Source organism: Lepisosteus oculatus, chromosome 12 (genome assembly GCF_040954835.1).
Source record: "Lepisosteus oculatus isolate fLepOcu1 chromosome 12, fLepOcu1.hap2, whole genome shotgun sequence".
NCBI lineage: Eukaryota > Metazoa > Chordata > Actinopteri > Semionotiformes > Lepisosteidae > Lepisosteus > Lepisosteus oculatus.
In genome coordinates, this window is record NC_090707.1 from 20,977,487 (window position 1) to 20,996,962 (window position 19,476).

General features: G+C 39.2%; 2 protein-coding genes across 6 annotated transcripts; both read right to left on the reverse strand.

Moving 5' to 3' along the window:
* Nucleotides 1-354: 354 nt before the first annotated feature.
* On the reverse strand, nt 355-3,128 carry LOC102688667 (spermatogenesis and centriole associated 1 like). Of its 5 annotated transcripts, none has more exons than XM_015359099.2 (4): nt 2,752-3,128; nt 1,826-2,158; nt 1,173-1,324; nt 355-788 (listed from the first exon to the last, which is right to left on the reverse strand). In XM_015359099.2, exons 1-4 carry the CDS (start codon nt 2,969-2,971, stop codon nt 459-461), a joined length of 1,035 nt encoding a protein of 344 aa, XP_015214585.2. In that variant the 5' UTR covers nt 2,972-3,128; the 3' UTR covers nt 355-458. The 5 variants fall into 5 exon arrangements, with proteins under 5 accessions (XP_015214585.2, XP_015214587.2, XP_015214586.2 ...); XM_015359101.2 differs by having other exon boundaries at nt 355-785; nt 1,239-1,324; nt 1,826-2,179; XM_015359100.2 differs by having other exon boundaries at nt 1,239-1,324; nt 1,826-2,179.
* A 100-nt stretch (nt 3,129-3,228) lies between these two features.
* On the reverse strand, nt 3,229-19,348 carry lss (lanosterol synthase (2,3-oxidosqualene-lanosterol cyclase)). The gene is made up of 22 exons (XM_006636627.3): nt 19,244-19,348; nt 18,665-18,833; nt 16,718-16,856; nt 15,109-15,217; nt 14,656-14,777; nt 14,351-14,447; nt 14,045-14,180; nt 13,372-13,480; nt 13,165-13,283; nt 12,147-12,244; nt 11,300-11,327; nt 10,918-10,974; nt 10,743-10,814; nt 9,896-9,946; nt 8,943-9,092; nt 8,383-8,479; nt 7,455-7,560; nt 7,272-7,337; nt 7,028-7,108; nt 4,799-4,969; nt 4,248-4,326; nt 3,229-4,123 (listed from the first exon to the last, which is right to left on the reverse strand). Exons 1-22 carry the CDS (start codon nt 19,258-19,260, stop codon nt 3,986-3,988), a joined length of 2,211 nt encoding a protein of 736 aa, XP_006636690.3. The 5' UTR covers nt 19,261-19,348; the 3' UTR covers nt 3,229-3,985.
* Between the last annotated feature and the right edge of the window lie 128 nt (nt 19,349-19,476).

The window sequence follows — 19,476 nt, forward strand, 5'->3', positions numbered from 1 at the left end:
AAAACAAATACAAATTTATCAGAGGTGGTTAATTAGTAATACTCTTCAGTCAAGGGGCTTAAGGACAGTTGGAGGTACTCTGGAAAGAGTTCCAAATAACCAAATAACCAATTTTTTACCCCACCCCCACCCCATCCCTGTTCCCCCACAGGACCTATAGGTACCAAAAAAGTAAGTCTTCTTTTTCTTTCACATGGAATAAATTGACTTTTCAGAAGAGTGTCACCTATTACATTTTCTGACTAGAAACCCTTCTTATTCCTAGATCACAGAAGAAAACTCCCTTTGTTCTTTTTCAGCTTTCTGTATTACGAAGACTGGATCATATGTACTGAAGGAGAAAGAGACAAGAAAAATGATAGGCCCAGATTTTTATTGACTTTTTGCTTATATTATCTGGTTCCTATATAACTCAGAGGAATTCCAGTCTGTTGTGGTGTTAGATCAGGTCCTGATGTTCAGAAGGTGAACAGTGGCTTGCCATCTGTCCTGGAGAGCTCACACAGGCAGTTGAGGATCAGCAGGGAATCCTGTAGGAATTTGGCAGGGACAGTGTCCCGGGTCAGCTTCCTCAAAGTAATAGGATCACTGTAGACCACAGGGGGTTGCCCTTCTGGCCTATGCTTCAGGATGCCGTAGGTGTTGACCACAAACTCGCAGAATGCTGGGTGGACTTTAGGGTTATATCCAAACTTTTCCAACTGGGACATGAGGGAATCATAGCGTTCCAGCATCTCTCTCCTCTGGGACTGCTGGAGAGTGCCAGTCAGAGGGTTATAGGATACCTGCTTGAGGAAATACAACAGTGACAAGAGTGAAGTCAAATTGGAGAAGACACAGCAATCAGCTCAGCTTGTGAAAAACTGATGTTTTTATTCCCCACTCAATCTCTCAGCATTCTGCCTTGGTTTGTTTTTCACCAGCTGTTCTTTTGAAGCAAGTCACTAAGTCAAATTAAGATAAATCCTAGTCCAATTGCTTCTTAAAATCTAAAATATTTGCTAAATGCTGGACTTTGCTATATACTTCGGAAAAACTTTCTAAATCTGCTTTCCATGGCATGATGGGCCTATTATTTTATCCCATGACATCACATCCCAGCAAAATATAAAATATGATTGATTTACTCTCAAAAAGGTGAGAGGGAGCATTCAGCAGATGGGAACACTGACCTGCTGTATTTTCTCTGGGATGTTTGAGACACTGAATCCATACAGGCGTGTAAATCCTGGAAATACCTTTCCCAAAATCCTCCTGTCTAGCTGAAAGGCGATCTCCCCCACCACTCGGCCCCTCTCTTCCACACCGGGCAACATTCGGAGTTCTATATGAAGAAAAAGGGATTGTTTCATTCATAGACCACTAAGCAGGATTACTTTTCTTCTTTTTAACAAAACTTGTTTTAGAACAAGATATCCATATTTTCTTCCAACATGACTTGGCATATGGTGGCACCGTGGCACGACTATAAGCATTGCAGTATCTCAGTGCTTTAGCTCTGGGTTCAATTCTGGACCTGGGTGCTATCTGTTTTGAGTTTGTATGTTCTCTCTGTGTTCACGAGGGTTTCCTCTGGGTACTCCAGTTTCCTCCCACACTCCAAAGCCCTACTGGTGTCTGGTTAATTGACTTCTGGAAAAATTGGCCTTAGTGTGTCTGTGTGTGTCCTGTGATGGACCTATGTCCCACGCAGGGTGTGTCCTGCCTTGTGCTTTTGCTTGCCTGGGTAAACTCCAACTCTCCCTGTATTTCATAATGTGGTTACATAATGGATGGATGACTCATTTTATCAATTATTTGTGTTTAAAAACACACGTTTGCTTACCATTGTCATAGAAGCTTTGAATCTTTGTGTCTGGAGACTGTGTCTGGAGTGAAGACGACATTTTCGCTTCTGAGAGTGGAGCTCCTTTATGGAGACAGTGCTCAGACATTCTGGTCTGTTCCTGGCCAGTGGTGAGAGGGGTCCCTTGTTTGTGATCTCTATTCTGAGAGAGGCTGCCTCTCTGCAGTCCCCTCTGATCAGGGTCTCCCAACTGCAGTGAGGTGTAGAAGTAGTCCTCAAATGTGGGGCTTGAAGCTTTATCTTCATTCTCTCTCAGCCTGAACATCACATTGCTCAGTCCCAAGCGCTTCTCTCCCGCTTGTGTTGCTGTGTCTGGTACAGAAAATATGGCTGCTAAGCAGTATAAAGTATAATTTCATGTACAGTATGTACTGTAAAGGAACAAGTAATAGGTTTATAGTATGTACTGTATATGAGTGTGAATTAACATAAATGCCGACACTAAACTGCTGCAGCACATCTTTGGGAACATCAAGAACTGGTGCTTATGGCCAGCGTGGTCTTGTTCTTTTTTGTTCAAATTTAAGTTTTTAGTACAAAATATACAAAGGATACAGAGTGAAGTCACATTTTAAACTTGCCCTACTTAATCAAAGACTCCCCATAAATTGTGGTTGGTTTTAACACCAAAAGCCAGAAAAGTTTCTCCCTTGATGCTGAATGCATTTTACAGCCTTTTCTCATACAGGACATGAACAGCCTTGTAATATCCACTTTAACGAACATAAAATACAAATGCACAGCCTGGTCTATGGTATATACAGTACAGCATTTTTTATGTACTATGTAATTAATCTTCTTAATGTTCTAGGTATTTCATATGTGATTCATCAACCACGGTTTTAATCTTGTACTCGTATCAATTATTATTTCTGATTCAAATGTCCTATAAAGTATGTTTATACCTGTTCCTTCCACACATGTGGAAACAGGGTGCCCAAAGGGCATGATGCCGAGTTTCTCTCTGCAGTCTTTTTCATTAATCTTGGTTTGTGTGTAACTTGACAGGACTTTCTTTAATTCCTCATTTTCCTTCATCAACTGGAGATGCTTTTTTAATTCTTCATTTTCTGCTACGAGCCTTGCTTTATCCTTTCTCACACTGTCCGCGTTCTCAGACATCATGCTCAATGGATATCGCAGTCATATGAAAGTAAACGATTGACAAAAAAATTCTCCATGTTAAAGCATGTCTTGATTATGACATCACTGTGACGATGCTGCAACATCACAGATTATGTCATAATGAGGTCAAAGCAGATGAACGTTTTGCTAGTTGCTGCAAATAATAAAACAGTTTTTACCCTGCAGATGGTACAAAAGTATTACAAAATAAGAGTGGGAAGAAAGAACAGATTAATAAAAAATGTGCTAAAGATTCATTACAATCTACAAAAATCTTTAATCAATATTTTCAAGTAAACAATTTTAAATTTCACGATGTTCTACAGTGACACGGGCAAAGTTACAAGCTGCTGTAAACATTAAGATGACAGATTTTGAACAGAATTAGCAGTTTTACAGGAAATGTAAAAGGCAAGGCATTTCTTCAAGGTATTGAGTCTGTTTACAGCACTTCTCTTTTAATGTTCATCTCTGAATTTCAAAAAAAGGTCAGTGAACATAATCACTATAGTTTTTTCACCACCAAAAACATAACATTTGGGGTCTGAGTGTATGCCACAGAGGTCTTCAAAACAATGCTAACAGTTTGAAAATGAAAACCATTTTTGATTATTTTTTGTATGTAGAGGTAAACTTAAACAACAATTAATAATTAATACTGCTAATATAAAAAAAATTGCAAAAAGAACAAATGGGAGGATATTAACCCTTTTGGTTTGTAATTGATCCAGACATTATTTATTCATTCATTGTATTAAACAACCTTCTACTTTTATACTGTACAATTTTCATTGATGACTAAGGCTTTTAGGAGAGGTAAACACATTTCTTGTTATCTGCTATAGAACAAAAGCAATGATGAGCATTTTTGTTTCTAAAGAAAAGATAAGAAGATGCACAAGAAATTACTCAAGAACTCTTACAGGCCTCAGGACTAGACAACAACAAATGTTTTTGAGTTTTCCATCAGGAAAAGTAGGTATTAGAGTTTGCTTCATAGTGTTTCAAGGCTGTTTATAACTTGACTTTTCCAGCAAGGGGGCTGGCAGGGTACAAGTGTGTGAAACGTCCCAGAGTCCAGATGGGGAAGATATTTCTGTAGGCAGTGTAGCTGATAGCACAGCTCTTGTTAAACACACCAGCGATGTTCTCCTGCAATAGAAAGAAGGGAACACAGTCGTTCAGCTGCTGGTTAACATCTGTGTTCACCAAAATGCCTTCCCTTTTATCTACAGGTGACAGGAACAAGGAGGTGAAAGCAGAAGAAAACATTCACCTGTGCCCAGTCTCCATTGGGCTGTTGCCTACTAATTAGCATCTGTATACCCTTTTCTATCACTCTGTCATCTGGGTATCTGAAAAGAAAAATCAAATTGCACTCAGTGGTGAATACAATACTAAAGGAAACTACATCTAAATAAGGAATTTACTTTTTAATGGAAATTTGGTCATCAGGGCTGAAAGTCCAATCAGCCTCAGCTTCTCTAAAACATAATCATTCACGTCTTTCCCTTTAAATGTTAAAAATTAACAATACTGTAAATCTCTTCTCTCCCTCACATTCTTCCTTCCACTCCGTCTCGTTCTCTGCAGTCACCCCTTGGTCACTCCCCACTCTGCATGGGGGTTCCTGCCTCCTTGTCCTATGATCAGGAGTTTGGCCCTCAGGCAAGCAGGTTAAGCTACAAAAATAACTAAAACTAAAACACATTAACCCAATATACACTCACTTTGCTTAATTCTTGGGTGTTTGCTATTCCTAGTGAAAATATTTTGGATTGCATCAATAGAAAGACGAGACTCTCAGCGGGCAGGAATTGTACTTACCTCACGGCCATGAGGCCTAGGAGGGCCCAGCAGGTGTTGTGTATCTGGGACTTCTCACTCTGGACATACCTACGCTGCTCACAGGATTCAAAGTCCTCTCCCCAGCCCCCGTCCTCCATCTGCTTTGAGAGCAGAAAATCGCAGGCTCTCTGCACCTCACTGCACGCAGACCTGTGGCATGACAGCTGTAAGATTAGCACAATGCCCACTTTTCTCCTGGGATTTCATAAGAAGGACCGTTCTCTTGTTAAGACAGCTGTGAAGGTTATCAGCAGCCTGTCTAAAAAAGCCTGGGTGAAAATCAGAATTCAGTACAGTTGTGCTTGACTAAGACAGTATCTCTTTGTTCATTTTAACAATTAATTCAACATGATTGAACTTTGAAGCTGGTTGAAAATCAGACTGAAGAAGTTCCTGCTGATCATTCTGCATCATTCAGAACAATTATCTTAATTAAAAAACCACTGAACAGCGCTAGCCATCCATTAAATGTTTTTTAGGCTAGTAAGTCAGTCATTCTTATACAAATGCAGCCATTCAAAATGCATGGTACAAACCCGTACCGCGGGCATCTACGTGTGCGCCACTGCGCCTTACCGCGGTACGTGATTGGCTGGTCAAAATGACCGACAGGTGCACCCCTGGTGCATTGGTCGGTAGTGAAAAGATTTAATCATTTAATCTCTTTACTGTGCACAAATACTGCTCAATATGGCTTCGTGCAAAAAACCTGTATATCACCATAGGAAGCATAACAGCGTAGCCTCCAATTACCCAGACCAAAAAACAAAGGAATAAATATGTTTGATTTTTGAAACCCTTTCTTTATGTCCTGTTTTCATTCAGGTAAGGGTCAACTATATACACAATACTGCTGACAGCAGGAAAATTCCTATTCTTTACTCAGCAGCATCTTAAAACCAGCACCCATGGTGTTCAAACTGATTTTTTTTACACAAAAGACTGACACAGTGGGGGAGGTGGACTTGCCCTTATTCTACTTTGAAAATACCTGTGAAACCGGTTTGGTTACAAACAATGTAGACACAGAGAGAGAGAGATGTGATAACAACCGCGCAGCGCCAGGCGAATGCACATTTAGGGCGCATGTAGGGCTTTTGGGCTCACGTGGATTTGCGCCCTACAGTACAACCTGCGGTACCGCTGTGTACACACAGTACAAACATGTTGTGATATTTAGAAATACAAAAAATGTCAATATAATGCCAATAATATTCGCTATCTTAGTTTTTCAAAGAAATGTTTATTTGTTAAAAGAAAACTGATGGCGACAGTTGGGTTTGAATACTCAACCTCAGGGTTATAAGTCAGTCACTTAAGCTATCACGCCACCGAGGCAGTCATGTGACAAACACATATCAATGGAAAATAACGTTATTGATTTCTTTAGATACACAATTCCATATTATATTCCCTATTAATCAAATTCTAAAAGTATGCTTCTGTTTACTCCGATATCGAGCGTATTTGCAGAAAAGCTTAAAACTATCACTTTTCTCACAGAGTACTGTATACTGTATAAACGTACTGTAACATGGTCTGAAGGAGCAAGGAGCACGTAAAAATGTTTCCAAAAATACCACATGTAATTTTTTATGCTTAAAATGTTTAGGGAGAAATGGAATACTGGTATTTGTTCTTTAAAATACCAAGACCTGCCATATACAGTGTAGTTTACATACAGTAATATGTTTATGTTCCTAAATAAATATCTTTGCTGAGCATGTGAAAGGCATGGTGAATCAGGGATCCTCAAAAATTACTTTGTATGATTGGAAACAAATGCGTGATCGGATCAACGAAATGCTGTGGTGTTACTTTTTGAAAAAATAAAGTATTTTTGTTTACAAAGATGGTTACAAAGAATGTGGACCAGGGTAATACTTTGAGTTTACAGCTTGTCCAAGGTCACTCATTATTAATACTATTAGTAATATCTTCGGTAAAGACTTTGATGGCGACAGCTCAAACTCTGTACATGAGAGGTTGAGCTTTATTTGCTCCACCTGGCGGTAATTCCGGATACTATTATCTTACTTGTGGTATTATGCGGTATTATACGGTATGTATGGTATTATGACGTGTTATACCGCGAAACGCCCACCGCGTTTTACCGCGGCATAACCCACTTGTTTTGAATGGCTGCATCTGTATATGTCCTATTTCTTACTGCAGAGGTTTACTTTGTTTCTAAATAAATTTGGTTACCCATTCCGGAAGGTGTGACCCACAGAGGCAAAGGCTTCCAGTCCAAACCATGCTCCATATGTGAAGCACACCCCCCAAGATCTAGGAGAAAAACAAAACACATGGCACATGACTTATATATAGTTTATAACAAATTACTGAAAAGAAGATTTTGCACAACTGTCCCACGTTACCATAAGCACATTTCCTATCACTTTGAAAGTTGTAAGAAAAAAAATCAGTTTAAGTGTCAGAAATAATTTACCCTTCCCATGAGCCATCATCTCTCTGTGCCTGCCTGCAATATTCTAGTCCTTGCTGCAAAGTAGACCTGTCAATGAAGAAAAACACAAGGAATAAGAGTCAGACAGACACTGGATTTTTGTTTAATCACAAACACTCATTTAATGGAGTGGGGCATGATATTGAACTCTCGGGTGTGTTTTACCTGATTTCTTCTGTTTTATATTCAGGGAATGACTTGCTAAAATGCTTGAGTGCCTGCATCACTGCAGAGGTACACTCCACGTAGGTGTAGTCTATCATTATGTCACCTGTAAAGCAATGCATTAGATTTTCAGCTGAGCATATATTCACATATTTTCTCTCTATAGCAAGGCAAAAAACATAACAGGGATTGAAGTGAGAACAAACATTAAAGGCTTGAGTTGCTTTTCTTTGGTAAAAAAATGTTCTTCTCGTGTCAGGGGTTTGTTCTCATTTTAAACATCAACTATTTGTAACACAGTAACAGAATCGGGCAGCAATATTGAACCAGACAGCCCTGAAGAACCCTGCACTAACCTCAGATAAACAGCTCTTGTACATCTTATGAGTTTTATGTTTTGTGACAAAAGTTGTAAAAAACTTAGATGGTGAGTCTGGAATACAAACAGCAAAGCTGTAGTACCAGTTGGACAGTGTCCCATGGTAGCCTGGACAGAAAGTGCCACCTTTCACCCACTTACAGTAGTTCCATCTGATGTATTCCTGCTTCAAATCCATGAACAGGAAAGCCTCAATCATACCTTATGATAAGTTTATGTCAGAGGTCTTAACTGGAGCACTTGATTGGGACTCACTTAAAATTATTCTCATCATCATTATTATCAATAGTTTTTTATGAAAGGACTTGGGTCGGCACAGTGGTTAGTACTGCTGCCTCACAGCTCTTGGGCCTTGGGTTCAATTCCTGTGGTACTAATTGCATGGAGTGTGTATTTCCTGCCTGTGTTTGCGTGTCCCCTGCGATGGAGTGCCGTCCTGTCTGGGGTGTATCCTGCCTTCCAAATGTTGCTTGCTGAGAGAAGCTCCCGCTCTAACACAACCCTGGATTGAGTAAAGTGGTTAGAAAATGGATAGATGGATGGACTCACCAAATACTTCGGAAGGGTTCAGGAGTTCCAGCAGTCTTCCCCCTCTTTTGGTCTCGTAAGTGGCAAATCCGCCATCAGCGTTTCTCATGCTCAGAAGCTGCCCATACAGGACAAAGAACACAAGAACAGACACTGACCATCTTTAGGAAAAACTGACTGATCAGGAGCCATAATTAATAAGCCATACAGAATGGAACTGGTATCAGGACATGCATAAAAAAATACAAAGTTCCAATCAAGAATAGTCAATATCTCCAATGACAACATCATGTAGTCTGCAGGGCTAACAACTCACATTGTTCTCCCTGGCCAGAAGTATAAATAATTAGTCAACAAATAACTCATCAAAATGTTAACTTTGGGAAAAAATCTCAATTAGGTAGAAAATTTAATATTAAAAGGTTTCTTCATTTCATGCATTCACATAACACAAAACACTGTAATGAAGCTGATACATGTTTTGCAACCCCCACCCTTAACTGATATGAATAAAGATTGCAGTTCCTTCAGATCATGTTCTCATCTCTTTTAAAAAGGCAAAACTGTCACGATGGCAGTACCACATCGACAGCATCAAAGAGGCGCTCCTTGGGAATGTGCTGCGTGATGAAAGGGCATTTGTCCTGCAGCAGCATCACTGACTTCAGGCCTTCTGCTGTACAATCAGCCACAATCCAGCCACAGTCCCGGTTGCTGAAAGGAAAGCCACCCTAAAAAACACACGGAGTCCTTTGCGTTTCACATAGGACCTCATATAGCCTTTCTGAAAGCCTGAAAGGAATGTCTGCATTGTACCTACATTGGAGTTCAACATAAAAAGGACAGACAACCCAGTGAAGAAGACTGATTACTAAAACAATGAGACATGCCTCACTCACAATCGCATACATGAGAAACTGGCTCTTACTGATATGTGTCCTTGTGAAATCCATTGAAAATCCCGCCAGTTATGTTTGAATGATCTAATTTAAAGGTTATTTTTTAAAAATGTTAATGGTATTAAATATTCTCTATTATTTTTATGTATTGGCCAGTTTTTTAGTTTTAGAACCAAGAAACTGATGTTCAGAAAGTGAAATACAACATTTTTAGAGCAGCGTAGTGTAGACAGGCTGAAAGAACTGAAACTTATTCCTCTTGAACAGAGATGTCTAGGGTGAAGACTAGGAAGACTTTATACAAGTATTCAAGATTCTCAGAGGCACTGACAACGTTGATGCAGTGGATGTCTTGAGAATAAACAGACTAGAGGATAGAAGTGGAACCTAGGGAAAAGTGTATTTAAACTGATGACAGATGCATTTCTTTATGAAAAGGGTTTTGGACGTGTGGGACATGCTACCTAATGTTTTGTTGAAGCTGGCTTCCTTCAGGAAACAGCTGGATGAGTTCCTTGGATCTTGGATCAATAAGCTGCTAACTATCAAATGGTCTAGATGGCTTGCTCTCACTTACAGTAGAACCATTCTAAGGTTTTATTTAAACTGGCAAGGACCTTGACTTGAGAACTCACCTTGTTCCTGTGTCGATAGTACTTTTCATAATCAGGAGGATTTTCTGGTATCTGATAAATAGGTGGGGAAAAATGTTTAAATAACTCCTGGTAGAAGTAGCTTACATTATAACATTGATAAAACAATAATAAACAGTATTAAAATACCATTCCTTACACTATTAAGAAACTATGTTTTAACCATCATTAAGATGGTTTAAAAGACAACGCTGTTTGTTCTGTTTTTTCAGCCATTGTAAAGTGTTAGTTAAATATGGAAATGTTGCATACATATGAAATAAAATTAATATTTGTGAAGTATGAGCTACCATCGCTGTTAAGATAATTTTTTTTAATTAAATATAATATCCAAAATTAAAGGCAATCTTTTGGAGATGTTTTTTTTCTCATTTTGTCCACAGGCTGTGGAATGAGATTTCAAAACACTTAAGGATTTGCAACATGACTACCTCTTTTAAATAAAAAATGAAAACTTACTTTTATGCCTTAGTTTCTGCTGAATACTGATTTGTACAGTATTATTGCTATTGTTATATATTAACTATGTATTGTATTATTTTCTGTTGTTTGATTTTGGTGTTCATCTCTTTTCTGCAAAGCAGAATGTCTCCGAACATGAAAGGTGATATATAAAATAAAGATTACTATTACTAATTGTTAAATATGACATTTGTACACAGTGTCTAACACTTGACAACAAAGAGTACAACAACAACATTAGCTTTTATTGATATTGCAAACTAATGAAGGAAGAAAATAAATTACAACTACAAGGAAAATAACATTACTTTGCCTACAATGCATGTTGTAAAGGATTGGAGTATTTAGTACATCAGAATGTTCTCACCTGTGTGATTCTGAAGAATTCATGGGCATGATGGAGACACTCTGTAAATGTAGAACAGTCTTGGGCTCCAGCCTGCAGAGAAAAAAAATGGCATTACAGTGCACAGGTTTTTGTTAAAATCATACATATACTGTATATAAACCAAAGAGCTTTTAAAAAAATTCTGGTGAATTACCTCAAGAAATGCTTGCACAGCAAAAGCAGTATCCCACAGCTGTGATCCATTTGTTCCCTGAAAGAGAGCAGAACTATGAGACAACACATATGGTTAATCGAAAATTATTGAGCATTAATAGTGCATATTAATTAACCTCAAACAAGAAACCAATACAATGTTTCAGATCTAACACTAGCACTGCGCTGAGACTGCTGTGATGTTAAAAAAGCATAAATCATATAGGTCATAGATCAGCATGGTTAACTCACTGCTGAAAAGTAGATCATCAACTAGGAGAAGCAAGGGTGATATTGTTCTGTCATTACAACACTTGCAATGAAGTGGATTCCTGTGTCCACTGACGTATAGATTCTCAAAAATCTTGGATTCATCACCTTACCTGCATTTTCATGCCATCAAGGCCCATCCTGTGAAAGAAGGTTTTAAGCATTAATCCACAGGATATAAGATGTCAAATAAGGAATGAGACAAAGTACATAGTGGACTTTAAACAAATCAATCTTGTTTATTTAACAGGGTTTGACTGCTCAAGGTAGTAGATAATATTAATAAATGTAAGACATCGGGAATGGAGAATTCCAGTCTTCAAAAAAACCTTCTTTCCTCCTCTGATTTTAATGACTGAATCAATCATTTGAATTAATAAGAGTATCGCCTGTGCTTCTGGCTTTTAGTCAGTTTCCATTTGAGCATCACCTGTATGGACCTGCAATGACCCAGCCCTTGAGAACTTATGTTTCCATCCTTGACATGTGCACCGGCAATGTATCGTTTTCACAACTCCACAAGAGGATTGGCTGTTCTTAAATCATTAAATTTCAGTTTGGACTTGCTTAACAGTAGTGACATTAACAAACTCAGCTCCCTAGCTTTAAATAAATAGAACTCACAAAGTTCCTAACCCAAACGACTTTACAAAATGTATTACTGTTACAAACGTTTGTATAATGTAATAATTTGTTAAATTCATTGGAGTTTTGGAGGAATTGCTTCTAAAAAGTAATGTATTACTTCACATAGTAACTAAGCACACAATATGTAACTCACTGTAATTGGTGGCTTTGAAAAAATGGTTTGACCCCCCTTCCTTTTTGTAACTTTTAAAAAGAGTTTCCATCTGTATTTGATTACTTTTTAAAGTTTCCCAACACTGATTTCAATGTTGAGCAGGTGCGTTAGTGGGAGCACCATGGCAACCAGCACCAAATACAAAACCCAGTACTGACCACAGGTAGTCAGGGATTCTGGACACATGCTCTTGAAAGGCCGGGGAGGAGGGACCATCTGTATACCAGCGCACCAGCATGTTGATGGTCTTGGAGATCTGAGGAGAACAAGATACATTCTAAATACCATTCACAGGATTCAAAGCAGGACTCTTAAGTTTAAAATAGCCAACCGATTGAATCACTCCATTAATAGCCAAGACTGAGAATGGATTGTTTTCCTCTGGAAAGTGGAGTTTGTCTGAGCACCATGGTAACTCTAGGACTTTCAAGTTTGACTCCCAGACTGTGTGTGATTGAGCCATGGGTGATGTTGTAACAGAGCTTTTGTGCACAGCGCTTAACTAGCCACTGTTCCTTAAACCAGTTATCAATCCTCTTCTGTATTTTCTTTTCTTTTCAGGTTTTGCTGAACGATTTGTTTTCTCTGTCCCTTAACTGTTCTAGATACATACCAATACATCCACAGAAGCTAAATATATTTCTGGGAATTACCATGTGCATAAATGCTTTACTAGGAGGTTTGGACTGTAATGTGCACGTTTTAACATCTATCCATTTTCTAACCACCTCATCCAAATCAGGGCTGCAGGGGAGCCAGAGTCTACTGCAGCAAATGATGGGTACAAAAACAGGATCCACCTTGGACAGGATGCCAATCCATCAAAGTGCACACACAGACACATGCACACACACTCACACCAGGGCCAGGTTTCCCAGATACCAATTTACCTACTCTACTCTAAATACTCCTACCACCACATAGTAATTGGAGCAGATGAAGGAGACCAACGCAAACACAGAGAGGTCATATATTCCACACAGATGGCACCCCAGGTCCAGAATTGAAGCCGGAACCCCAGTGCTGTGAGACAGCAATGCTAACCACTGCAATACCGAGCTGCCCACACATCAAGATATTCCATAAATATGTCACAGTCTCAGATTTTATTTTCATTCAGCAACCCAGTGCAAAGAAGGGTGCTAAAATGTTACGACAGAACATTTAATAACTTACTGGTCCAATGCTGATACACTTGGTAAAACTGTCATCTGCCTTAATATGACTGAGAAGTTCCTCAACTGCTCGTTTCCTGAGAGAGGTGCTGTGATGGGACTCATACACATTCATGATTACTGGAAGACAGGAAAGACATTGGAATGGAATTTCCCTGTACAGAATCAAGCCTCAAACTCTTGGAGTAAAGTACTGTAAAGCACCTACAGTAAGCTACTGTTAGAAGTTTGCTGTGAGGTGTGTAAATATCGCAGGCCGCCACGTTGTTCCTTTGAGCAGGCCAGTCAATTGATGAATAGTCCTGTACATACAGCTCCTGGAAAAACAAGCAGGAAAGAGGGTATACTACAAAGCACAAAACTCTAAAAGCTTGAGACCCTCTGCGGCCTTGATTTCAGTATAATAAGTAAATGTTTTAACAAATTTAAGATGTTAGTCAGGAGAAGAGCAGAACTTTTGACTCAAAAGAATGATTAAAAATGTTCAGACTTCACTTGGCTTCCTGATGAAAACACGTATGCCTTCTTATCTCATTAACGACAAAATACCTCAGGAGTTTCATGCATTTTAGGCTGAAAAAAACAAAGACTGGATTTATTTGTATTGATTTATCTTAATATAAAATGTAGAAAACAAAACTTACGTAAGAAAAAAAAGATAATTATGATCTTAAGGTGTGTAAATGAGCTTCATTTGTTTGCAGTCTGAGATACACTAACTATTATTCTGTAAAATGTTCAACTTACATAACAGGTTCCCAAGCCCCAAAGAAGGTGTATCTTGCCTGCCCCCTAGTGTTGCACAGAAATACAGCACCCCAGGAACAACATCATTAAATAATGTTACATAGGCCCCTGCTAGAGAATGTGTTGCACTCTACCTGTCTGAGGCTGCACACCAGAGCATCTTCCTGGGCAGTGAGGCGCACTGCATAGCAATAGCTCATGGGCAGATAAACCTGGCGGCAGTGACACCACAGTGTGGATGGATGAGCAGGCATCCAGGTGGGAAACAGCCTGGGGAGGCAGACAAATGTTAGCCGTACTTCTTCTGCCTTCTAAAAGAAAATCAAGAACTTTTATTTATGAGAAAACAACATTTTTTATTTTAGTTATCACACTTATGTGAAACAAATATTATTTTGCCACAACAATACATTTTCTCTGCTGCCTTCTGTTAAACATACCACATTTCTGGAAGGAGAGTATTCATCCCCTCCCAGCTGTACACATTGAGGATGGCCAACCAGAATTTACCCCAGGAAGGAATTCCAATGGCACCTCCTATAAAATTTAAAAGAAGACAATAACATAAAAAGGAGTGCATGTTTTCCTCTAATTTCACTACAGAGTTAGAAGAGAGATTGAAAACTTTTTACAGAAATTATTTTGGCCTTTCATGATTAATGAAAAGTGTTGCAACATCAAAAGTTATACCAGCTCTTATCTTGTAAGTTCCAGAAAAAAACAGAATCCTGGTGTGACCTCTGACCTTTGCTGTGAAGGTTGTTTCTGGCCCGCACCATATCAGGGTCATCAGGTTCAACTCCCAGAATTCTCAGTGTGGTATAGTTCAAGGCAGTGCCGAAGACTGTTGACTTGTCTTCAACATGCCTGAAAGTCCAGCATAAAGATCATTTTAAACAAACAAAAACATTTTATTTCTCAAAACAGCCTCTGGGATACAACTTGTACCAGTACCATATATTTTAAGATTAGAAGAAAGAATGGAACTAGGAAAGGTCTATGCTCCAGAACAATCCATAAGAGCACACACATATAACATTTTTAAGCAGAAATGGTTTATTTATAATTTTCTCCTAGCAGTTTCCATTATTGAACCTATCTAGGCTACACAGTTGTTGTTACTTCAAATGGGATGTAAACAAAGAGGAAACGAACTGATGGGATAGTTAAGTCTTGAGGAAGATGAAGAGACACTCACAGGCCCCATCCCCCATCAGGGAGCTGCACTGAGCGCAGGTACCTCACCATCTCCTTCTTCCAGGCCTCTTGGAGATGGATCTTAGCCACGTGGCAGGTGATCAGAAGGCCTGCTCAACAGCAAAGATACACACCCCATCAGACCATCCTTTATCAGAAACTACACTTATTCCTGGTAAGGGCTGCAACAATCCAAATCTCTGCCAGAAGCATGGGAAGCAAAACAGGACAAGATACCAATCTGTAGCAGGGCAACTACACAAGCACACAGGAGGGATTTAGAGATATCAATTAACTTCACAGGCATTTCTTTCAAAGAGACGGGGAAAAAACAAAGCAATTTTCTAAAAAGAAAAATGTACAAATGAATGACATAATCTGGAAAAGGCGCAGACTTGCCTGTAGCATGATACTACCACATCTCACAACCTCTGTTGTGAAAAAACAAATGTCCGCTTTGCCAGCATCCAATAATGATTATTTTTAAAACAAACTGAAAGAATGCTGCCCTCAGATTTCGATTTTGCCTTTGCTTGTATTGCTTCTGTTAGAGGTACACTATGGTGATTTGGAATTATCAGTGCTGGCAGTCAGATAGGGATGGAACTTTCTTGTGTGGGAAAACTGCACATGCAGTTCACAACTACCTTCATTATAAAACCATAAGAACATATACAACTGAGAGAGGTATATATGAATCATCTAGTCCATTTGGGGTTTTAGGCACTAATTGATACAAGGATCTCATCCAACTGGTTATTGAAAGAAGCCAAGGTATCAGCTTAGTAGCTTGTTCTGTAATCTGGCAACAGTTTGTGTAAAGAAGTGCCTCCTGTTGTCAGTTTTAAATGCATTTCCCTGCAGTTTCCATTTGAGTCCCCTTATTTGTGATTCAACATTGATTCTAAAAAGTCAGTTGGACTGACCTTTGATATTTTCAAAAGCTTGAATTATGTCCCCTGTGTTCTCTGTTCAAGAGTAAGATTTAGCACCAAAGTAGAATGTTATTTTAAGCATAAGTGTGTATCTGGTGTATCTGCCCTCTCTGGACTGATTCCAGATAAATAATATATTTTGTATTGTTGTGACTAAAAATTATAGATGTTATTCTAAATAAGAACTATTGCATTGTACAATTTTAAAATTCTACTCTTCTTCTACATATCTCTACATTCTGTTTGCCATATTTCATCCCAGTTTCTAGAAGCAGAAAATGTAGTGAGTGTCAATATAAAACAAAGTCTTTTTCATAACTAGCCTCTTCAAGCTTGTTATTGACTGTTTTTTTTTAATGTGGTATTTTTGATTATTAAATGCAACACCACACACCTGTATATGTTGAATGTCACCTGTCAAGTGTTTGAACAATCATGAATTTGATTTCAGTATTTTGGAATTTCTTTTGAAGCTTCTACAGTGTTTGTCAGTAAAACAAGACTACCTTTCTAACTATGCCAAAATCTAATTAATGGATATATATTAAAAAGAGCAGTAGTCCTAGTAAAGATCCCTGAGGAACACCACTAATTAAATGTCCTCAATTAGGACTTGCACAAGTGTTTTATCCATAAGACAGAGAAGAGCTGGGCTGATGTCTCAAAGCTCCAGACCTGGGAGTAGAAAGAGAGGTCCTCCGTAGTCCCCTGCCCAATGCCCATCTTCTGCCTGCAGGAGGCGGTAGAACTCCATTCCCTTCAGAGCTGACTGTCTTGCTGTATCAGCAGGAGGGGAACTGGGAGCAAACATGCTCTGTCGAAAGACAAAAAAAACTAAGTTTGACTCATGAACATATAATGCAAAATCATGCATGATCTGGGCAGAAAACTTGTCTTACAGGAACGCTGAAATTAAAACATAAAGTTATCATCAGAAAATCAAAGAAACTGATTAAAGTAACATACAGAGACAAAACTGAAACTTGCATTTTATGCACTTGTATAATAAAGGGTGTTCCATTTATATCTGACACATTTATACTCAACATATCTGAACATGAGTGGAATGGTGGCAAAGTGGTTAGCATGGCTGCCTCACAGTGCTCCAGTTCCTCCCACAGTCCACAGACATGCTTGTAGATTCATTTGCTTCTGTAAATAAAAAACTGCCCCTGAGTGTGTTTGTATCTGTGTGTGTGCCCTGCGATGGACAAGTCCCGTCTGGGACGTATCCAGCCTTGCGCCCAATTGGCTCCGGGCCCTGAAGCAGATAAGTGGTTATTGAAAGTGATGATATATTACTAAGCTCAGAAACCTGATTTTGAAAAGCATATAAATTGTTGTTGTTTTAATCTTGATGCATGTGATGAAGGTTACATCTTGATTCATTGTTTGCCAAAGTCAGATTGTAATTAACTACAATTGTAATGGACATTGTTTAAAAAATATAATTTATAAGACGTGGACCTGAAACAAGGCAAGTCTAGTAAAACGCAACCCATCTGTGGACTTTAATGTAACTGAATAAATCCAAGGTTTAACAACCTTTGCTTTGTTACACAAATAAAATGTGTCAGATATCAATGAGAACCACCTATGTGCAATGTATACAGAGAGGCATTATGAATGCAACAAGAACGCAACAAAGTAATGTGGTTCCAGCATTTTCCCCCAGAAATTTCTATTCACAAATTACTAGTAAAAATCTATTTATTCACTTAATTTCCAAAAAATGTGTAAATGTGAATGTGATTGTGGCACCACCACTGCACAACTGCTGTCGGCCCTGGAGTGCCTCAGCATCCTGCTAGCAGTGTCCTGGCTCCCTGACCGCTGCAGAGACAACTGGACCATAAAGGAAGATGGCAGATGTAGGTAGCCTGCATGTACATGTGGGTTCGACACTGAATATTCAGAACAAGGTGCAATGTGGTGCTGGGTGACGTGTCAATGTTCAAACTGTTCTGACATGACAGATGGAGTGTACCACAGAGAGGTACCACCCACAATGACAGCACAGGTAGACCAGCTCAGAGGTGGAGATGTGATAGAACGGGCTGCAGTACAGTATGGATTGAGATCACACTTGACTATGCAAATCTATGGAGAATATGTTCTCACCCCACACATTCTGTGCCTTATTTTGCAGAAAATTCTATGCTTACATGTACTGTATGTATGACAATGCACACCTCTTATTAGTAGGTATACAGTAAGTTTGACTTCTCTGGCAGGGTACAGTGTGCCTGTCATGAACTGGCCACCATTATCACATTACGTGAAGCCAAAAGAGAAATTCTGGTGACTGGTGTCAGAATCAATGATCATGTGCACTTGCTGAGCTGCAAGCAGCTTGCCACTACCATTATCAAAGCATAACTCTTTTTCTTTGATAATGGTAGTGGCAAGGTGGCACAGTGGTTAGCACTGAGGGGCTGTGTTCATTCCAGATCTGTGAAGCTATCTGCATAGAGTTTGTATGGTTTCTTAGTAGTTTACTCCCAATGACCTATGACATACTGGTAAGCATCATGTGATGCCTCTCAGTATACAGCTCTGAGACAAAGTTATGGGAGATGGTGTCTAACAATAAATAAAGTCAACGTAAACCATCAGCCGTACTGTGTCGAGGCCCAGAGAGTGAGCTTCCAGCATATTCAGTTCCCTTTCCGCGGAGTCTTCGTTTTCGACATAACGCCAGGTTTGCCGACCCTCCACATTAGACAGCCGCCAGCGCCTCAGGTCTGTGGCTGGTTCACTCTTGTAAGGTCCACCCCGTCTCCTCAAACACCTGTTTTAACATGATACCGACGAGAAACATGAACTGCATTCTTCAAGCAAGGAGAATACCTGTCGGTATTACTGGATATATACACGTGTACACAGTCTAACACACACAAATTAGTGATGATTTGAGTCATTCAGAACATCAGTATCTGAAGATACAGTAAAACATAAAATCTATATTCAGCCATTAAAACAGTTGTATATTCTAGCAAACTGCCGCTTTGATGTACAGTTTAAGTGGTGATATTTCCTTTTTGAAACATTTTCAGAAAATCAAAATCACAATTATAGAATATTCGTTGTCACTTTTTGCAGACATTTGAGTTTTTAAAGGGTTTGGGCTTACCGGTTGAATACGATGTTCTGTTCAACATTTATTCTACATGTATTCAGTGTATGGAAATCTATACTTACGTTCCTTCTGTCATCATGAACCCTTTTAAAAAATGTAAACTCGCTGCGCGTAAAACCTTGTCTCTTTAAATTCAGCTCTGCTTTCCTTAGCTCCAGCCTATTTTTCAGTCATGCTGGGGAACGTAGTTCTATTTCTTCGAATTGCCGATGGAGTACGTCGGTCCCCGTTAAAAGAGTACTACTACTCCCATAATGCAACAGGATGCCTTCCGAGCCCAGCACGGCATGGAGAG

Excerpts from the sequence above, each read along its gene's own strand:
- LOC102688667 (XM_015359097.2), bottom strand. The coding sequence starts at position 2,971 with ATGATGTCTGAGAACGCGGACAGTGTGAGAAAGGATAAAGCAAGGCTC. Across the intron at positions 1,325-1,825 it reads TCAAAGCTTCTATGACAATG|AACTCCGAATGTTGCCCGGT; the intron begins GTAAGCAAACGT and ends TTCTTCATATAG. Across the intron at positions 789-1,172 it reads TCCCAGAGAAAATACAGCAG|CAGGTATCCTATAACCCTCT; the intron begins GTCAGTGTTCCC and ends TATTTCCTCAAG.
- lss (XM_006636627.3), bottom strand. Across the intron at positions 14,181-14,350 it reads ACTCTCCTTCCAGAAATGTG|GCTGTTTCCCACCTGGATGC; the intron begins GTATGTTTAACA and ends CTGCCTCCCCAG. Across the intron at positions 9,093-9,895 it reads ACTATCGACACAGGAACAAG|GGTGGCTTTCCTTTCAGCAA; the intron begins GTGAGTTCTCAA and ends TGTGTTTTTTAG.